The 7,254-nt window shown below is 32.5% G+C and overlaps 1 protein-coding gene across 1 annotated transcript; it reads left to right on the top strand.

The window, feature by feature from the left end:
• The first annotated feature begins 1,209 nt into the window (after positions 1 to 1,209).
• Positions 1,210 to 4,062, top strand: LOC113867089 (UDP-glucose 6-dehydrogenase 1-like). The gene is made up of 2 exons (XM_027502079.1): positions 1,210 to 1,298; positions 2,393 to 4,062. Exon 2 carries the CDS (start codon positions 2,411 to 2,413, stop codon positions 3,851 to 3,853), a length of 1,443 nt encoding a protein of 480 aa, XP_027357880.1. The 5' UTR covers positions 1,210 to 1,298; positions 2,393 to 2,410; the 3' UTR covers positions 3,854 to 4,062.
• Positions 4,063 to 7,254: the final 3,192 nt, after the last annotated feature.

Below are 7,254 nucleotides of genomic sequence, written 5' to 3'. Positions count from 1 at the left end.
TAATGTCCATTATTAGTTTTATTGTATATTACTTTACAAAAAATTCACTCTAATTTTTTTTTTATTAATCACATGAAATCTTCATTACCTGTCCTGTCATGTACTCTCAAATCTAAGCACTAATATATTTTTTCTTGCCCATGGACTGCAACCAATAGAATGTGGTCAACATCATAATTTTCAATTTACAACTCAAAACAGCTATATTGACTAAATATTACTTAAAAGAAGAAAAGGAAAAAAGTTAAAAATCTCAAAGTTAGAACTAGAAGAGGTAAAAGAGAAATTAAAAGCAGAAAGCCACACAAAAAAGCATTGATTATATGAAATTTGGATAATAATTTACTATGAATTAGAGAATGTGGGGGATCTTAGGAAGAAGGTGATGGTGACTAGTGACGATGTTCTTGAAGTTGACACACACACTGAGGCACAGAGAAATGCAGGCCAGGTTGCGACTCTTTCTACGAAGATGTTAATGAAAAGAAACTTTTTTTTTTAATAATTAAAATAAAATTTTAACTTTAAGATTAAAATAAACAACTAATAAAAATACTTTAATATAAAAAAATTTCTTATGTTTGTATTGTTGATAAATTAATATATGTTTAAGAATATCTGATATTAAAAAATTATTAGTTAAATAGCATCTTAAATATTTTTTTTTTGTGAATTCTTAAATATGTCTTTTAATTTTTTAATCATGTTTAATAATATAATAATTTATTTGTTAATTTAAAACATTTACATTACATTAAATTTTAACTAAACTCTAGTTATTATTATCAAATATAAGTAGAAATATAGTATTAACATTTTCACGATGAATAATAAAATTATTAAGAGTAATTAAATTTATACACAAGAGAAAAGGAAAAATAAATAAAAAAGATAAGTAATATATACAAAATTACAAAATAAATTTGTAAAAAATATTACAAACACTTATTATATAAATAACATTATTCTAAATTAAGTGAAAGCACCCTCTTTGCGAATTGCAATGAAATTGAAGTTCATTGGCATTTTTGTAGTATGTTCCAACATTGTCCTCACTTTCACTCTAGAAGAATGGCCCACCAGAAAAGAGAAGAAAGCCTCTCAGCACCAAACGCATGGCTCTCACAAAGAAAGCTTGTCCCTTTTGGTAATAACAAAGCTACCAAACATGCATTTTCTTATAGTATATATAACCTTTCTCCCTCTCTTCTTATTCATAAGCTTCTCTTTCTTTCTCTTTGTGCACCTTCCTTCTTCTCTTGGTTTCTTTCTTACTCAAAAGTGATTCATCTCTTCAGGTTAAGACTTGACACCCCATTTCCTGATTTGGTGTTTTTTGTTCAATATTTTGTCAAAATTTGAATCTTGTTTTGCTCTAGTTTGATGTTATGAGCTGAATCATGGTGGGTATATATTTGATCTTTATACATGTATTGGTGTATAGTTGGCTCTTACTGATTGATGGGTTTGATTCTGATTTGTGTAAAAGTGTGTAGATCTTTAGCTACTTTCTCTTGCTTGTATAGTAGGTTGTTCAACTTTATCATGTTGTGTGTATTGTTTTAAAGCTCTTTGGCATTGGATCTACTGTAATCAGCGGTTGATGTGTTACTTAATAGAGATAACAAGCATTTATTTTTCTTGACTGAATGCTAGATCTATTGACAATACTTTCTTAAGATTGGTCTCTGAGTGGTCAACATGTAGTCATATAAAACTTCATCATCATCTCTTGGAATTCATGTGTTAGATCTGGATACTTGTAATCTCTTTTCCGGCCACTTGCTGTATGATTTGAAGAAATGAGTTAATTCCTATTTCATCAATGCCATGTCAATTTCAGATTTCACAAGGAGTTTATTCTAAAATGTGAAATACTTACTTTTTTCATTTCTATCCCGTTTAATTGGTCCTGTTGGCCATTCTTACTGGTGAGGCTGTGCCATTGTTGGCCTGTTGATTCCTCAAAGCCCAAAACAATCGTTGAATGCTTGATATGAATGTCTCAGTGAAGTGAACCTACAATTGATACTTGCGGATAATTTCTATTTTAAATTGCTTAGAATAAGACAATGTAATATTGTATGAAACCTTCAGCTTGCACCTATTTGAGAGTAAGAGTAAGATGTCTGTTTGCTTACAGAAATTTTATGTATTGTATGCTGTTCATCTTGTTCACTAATATATCTGAACTCTTTCTTAAACTTCTATAGACAGAAGCTGCGGTGTCTTGTCTCCTAGATCTCTAATATGAATATAGTCCAATTTGTGTTTTCCCCCTCTTATTATGCAGTATTAGTTGTATAAATCAAATGATCGATATAGACGATATCCAATTGACTTTTGTTGTATTCTTGTATTTACTGATCCATTTGAACCCTTCATTGGATAGGTTGTTTAGAAGAGAAAAATGGTGAAGATCTGCTGCATTGGTGCTGGATATGTGGGGGGTCCTACAATGGCAGTCATTGCACTAAAGTGTCCATCCATTGAAGTGGCTGTTGTTGATATCTCGAAATCACGCATTGCAGCATGGAACAGTGACCAGCTTCCTATCTATGAGCCAGGCCTTGATGGTGTGGTAAAGCAATGCCGTGGCAAGAACCTTTTCTTTAGCACTGATGTTGAAAAACATGTCTATGAGGCTGACATTGTCTTTGTGTCTGTCAACACACCGACGAAAACTCGGGGTCTTGGAGCTGGAAAAGCAGCAGATTTAACATATTGGGAAAGTGCAGCTCGCATGATTGCCGATGTCTCTAAGAGTGACAAAATTGTGGTGGAGAAATCCACTGTTCCTGTCAAAACTGCTGAGGCTATAGAGAAAATTTTGACTCACAATGGCAAGGGTATAAAATTCCAGATTCTATCAAACCCAGAATTCCTTGCTGAGGGAACTGCAATCCAAGATCTTTTCAACCCGGATCGCGTTCTCATTGGAGGCAGGGAGACCCCAGAAGGGCAAATGGCCATTCAAACATTGAAGGATGTTTATTCTCATTGGGTTTCTGAAGACAGAATCCTCACCACAAATCTTTGGTCTGCAGAGTTGTCTAAGCTTGCTGCTAATGCTTTCTTGGCCCAAAGGATTTCTTCTGTCAATGCCATGTCAGCACTTTGTGAGGCTACTGGGGCTAATGTTACACAAGTGTCTTATTCTGTTGGAACAGACTCAAGGATTGGACCCAAGTTCCTGAATGCTAGTGTTGGTTTTGGCGGATCATGCTTCCAAAAAGATATCTTGAATCTTGTTTACATCTGTGAGTGCAATGGCCTTCCAGAGGTGGCAGAGTACTGGAAACAAGTGATCAAGATCAATGATTATCAGAAGAGCCGGTTTGTAAACCGTGTTGTTGCATCAATGTTTAACACAGTTGCAACCAAAAAGATAGCCATTTTGGGATTTGCATTCAAGAAGGACACTGGTGATACAAGGGAGACACCAGCAATTGATGTGTGCAAAGGGCTACTCGGTGACAAAGCGCGCCTTAGCATATATGATCCGCAGGTAACTGAGGACCAAATTCAAAGGGATCTATGGATGAACAAGTTTGATTGGGATCACCCAATTCACCTTCAGCCTACAAGTCCCACAACTGAGAAGAAAGTGAGTGTGGTTTGGGATGCATATGAGGCAACAAAGGATGCAGATGGTGTTTGCATTTTGACTGAGTGGGATGAGTTCAAGACTCTTGATTATCAGAAGATATATGACAACATGAGAAAACCAGCATTTGTTTTCGATGGAAGGAACATTGTGGATGTTAATAAGCTACGTGAGATTGGGTTCATTGTGTACTCAATTGGTAAGCCACTGGATCCATGGCTCAAGGACATGCCAGCTGTGGCATAGAACATCTGTTAAGAACTAAGGCATTCAGTTTGGTTCAATTTAATGTTAATTTTTTTGAACAATTTTTACTTTGCCATTTTTTACTTTCCCATAGTAGTTGTTGGCATAAATGAGTATAAATTATGGGAAAGTAGGAGGCTCTGTGTTTTGCATTTCTTTGTCAGTATTACTGTTTGGCTGTCATGAGTTTACAAGGGATTTTTTATTTGATCAGTATTGTGTTACTATCAGTTTGGTGAATGTTTTGGATATTTCAATATGAGAAAATTTTGGACCTACTTCAACACCTAAAGGGACATTTGAGACAGAAATTTCAGAAAGAAAAAAATGAAGGACATTTTTGTTATTTTATTTTAAATTAAATGACTTACATAATATTTATAACAATGAAATAAATTCAAGATATTTAATTTATGTTAAATTTTATTTAGAAATTAATTTAAAAATATTTATTGAAAATAACCTATTAAAAATAAATTCACTCCAATTTTATTTGAACTGGCGGAAGCATAATTAATTGCAAATAAGTCCTTGGTTAGGTTAGATACATATCTAAATGTGATTAAAGTGTAGTGTGGTAAACCAAAATAGAGAAATTGATACAGAACCGACCTTTGGACGTTGGGTGAGATGGGGTTTTCTTTCCTATAGATGAAATGTATCCCAATGGTTTACAATTTTGATTGATGAACTTCGCTTTTCACAATTAGGTCTAGTGGAAGTTGTGATTAAATCTAAAGTTGTGAAAAGAGAGATACAACTATGGATTTGATTCGTGAGTAATATAATTGATGTATTATGTATGGACTTAATTTAGGCATATAAAGTTGTTATTTTTCATGAATAATGTTACATTTGTATAAGTTATTTTCAGTTTACTTGTCTACATGCATGGCATTATCTGATGTTAATATAGTATTGTTACTGACGGACCGAAGTTCTTAAACAAATAAAAATTTAGTTTTCTTCTAATAAAAAGTGTCCCTATTTGGTACTTAAAACAAAGTAAAAAGTATAAATAATGGGTCATTACTTAGTACTTCAATAGTGGACCTTGGTCAATACGGTTCCAAAATTTATGCCTTCCAACTGTTCGAAATTATTCTGCAACTAGGAAACAGTAGGCATTTGTATAAGTTGTGACAAAGGTGCTTGCAAAGTGGTTACAAACTTCCATGTTTTGTTGGGTAGTGCAAGCATGGTTTATTAGTTGTAATTTGAACTGGTTAGTGTGATTCTTTAAAGAAGATAAAGAAAGCAAAAATAAAAAATAAAAAATAAAAAATAAAAAATAAAAAATAAAAAATAAAAAATAAAATGCAGTACTATTAATAAAGGGGTGCAAAGAAGTTTGGTCATAAAGGTGTTGACGAATAATGTTTTGTTGAAAAGTTGAATTGGTTTTGTTGGTACTGTTTTGAAGAAGGAAGGAAAGAGGGGTTAGTGGAATGGAGCATGTAGAAGATATGCATGATTGTAATCATAGCGGGGGCAATGTTGCAAGACTGATACAATGTGATGAGGGCATACTTACAGTAAACATTTTGATACCAAGTGAGTAAGGATTTTAGCAAAATATTAATATGGGTGACATCACATATCTTGGGGACTTTGCCCAAATTTTAAGTTTGAATTTATATATTTTAGGCATTTTATTTGTTAGCAATACGTTTTTTTAATACATTTTTAATGATTTTTTAAAATTTATTAAAAAATATAGAATTTATGTGTTTTGTTTTTTTATCCTCACATCTTTAAGAATAACAATGTTAACTAAAAGACGATATAAAATACTATTTTAAATTTAGGGGTAAAAAAGCACATTTTTAAACGACTCTCTTGTCTTCTTCTAGCGAAACTATGTTCAAAAGTAAATATAGTTTGAATCGCAGTTGATTGTAGGGGGCAGATAGTCGTCGCACGAAATGAGTTCCCAATCGAGATCAAGGCATATAACAACCTCCATCAACTGGTATCCTCCATCCACTCTCTCAATGCATTTTATTTGAATTTTGTTTCCAATAATATTCTCCAATCTTCTGTACAAATTTTCTATGTTAAATGGCTGGTTACTTGGGTTCAATCCTGAAAGCAAAACAAAATAATAATATTAATGTGATAATCTTTTTTAAAAAAGATTAAATCTAATAACTCAGAAAAAATATAGAAACATACTTCTTCCATTCGTTATTCGATCTATATAAATTTTTCCCTTGGAAACTGATTTTTGAAAATAATCACTGGGGGAAAGATTGCTCAATTTGCCATGTTTATCCCACTGTTTCCTCCAAAAATCTGGATCTGAATTTTTAGGATTTAGATTGGGCCAATAAATGCGCATTTTTTCGAGCAAATCTGGTTTTTCTTTTAGTTGAGCCATGGAAAATGTGGTGGATTGGCTAGGTTCTGCAAAATGCTGTGGCCATACACCATGTATAGTGAGACTTGGGGATGGTTGAGGGTTGACACTTTGCCAAGCACTTGGGCTTTGTAATACCAATTGATGATAGCGTTGGGAAGTTGGAGGAAGCGTATTGTTAGGAGAATAAGGTAGAAAAAGAATGGAAATTATTGCGATCAAAGACCAAAAGAAAACATGATCAGCAAACATGTTTGGTGATGAATATGTGTTTATGTTTTTCTTTTGTTATACTTCAGATTATGCATTGCACTCTCTGCCTTTAAATACTGCGTTTGCAATTTCTTCATGCTCATTGTCATTTGACATCACAGTTCTCTTGGATTCTTCCAATGTGAAGGTCAAAGAAAATTTTCTTCGAATGTGAACTAGAATTAGCCGTGTGGGTGCCATTGTTAGAAGAAACAACCTTTAGTTAGATGCATGCTTAAACAATAGTTGTTGACTATATGTATATATATTAAGTGGGAGAACCACTTGTTAGAGTGGTTGAACATGCAAGTAAAAAAATAGTTATGTCATTTTACACACACTTTTATGATGTTTCTACCGTTCTTCATCCTTTTTTTAGAAAAAGTTAGATATTATCATATTAATGAACTATGATAAGGTCGCAAAAAAATATGCGACGACAGAGTCTTAGTCAAATACTATTTGTATTTTATTGTTTTTACGACGGTTTGTACAGAAGAGGAGAGAGTAGGTAAAAAAAGGAAGAAAAAGAAATATAAAAAGTGGTAATAAAAAATAAATTCCGAAACGATGACCATAAACATGAGAAGAAGACCTAATCAGATTAACGCTCTTATCTAACAAAATTAAATTATTAAGATAAATTGTGAAGATTGACACTAATAATGTGATGTATATTATACTATGTATTGACAATATATATCAATATCTTTTATGATTATAATATTGCTATAATATAGTATATTTTTAATATAAATTCATAATACTTATATTAGTATTTTATTATTAT

Source organism: Abrus precatorius, unplaced genomic scaffold (genome assembly GCF_003935025.1).
Source record: "Abrus precatorius isolate BTA unplaced genomic scaffold, Abrus_2018 Scaffold5, whole genome shotgun sequence".
In the NCBI taxonomy this organism is placed as follows: Eukaryota; Viridiplantae; Streptophyta; class Magnoliopsida; order Fabales; family Fabaceae; genus Abrus; species Abrus precatorius.
The sequence above is the reverse complement of the archived record's forward strand: the minus strand, read 5'-3'. Positions and strand labels throughout refer to the sequence as shown.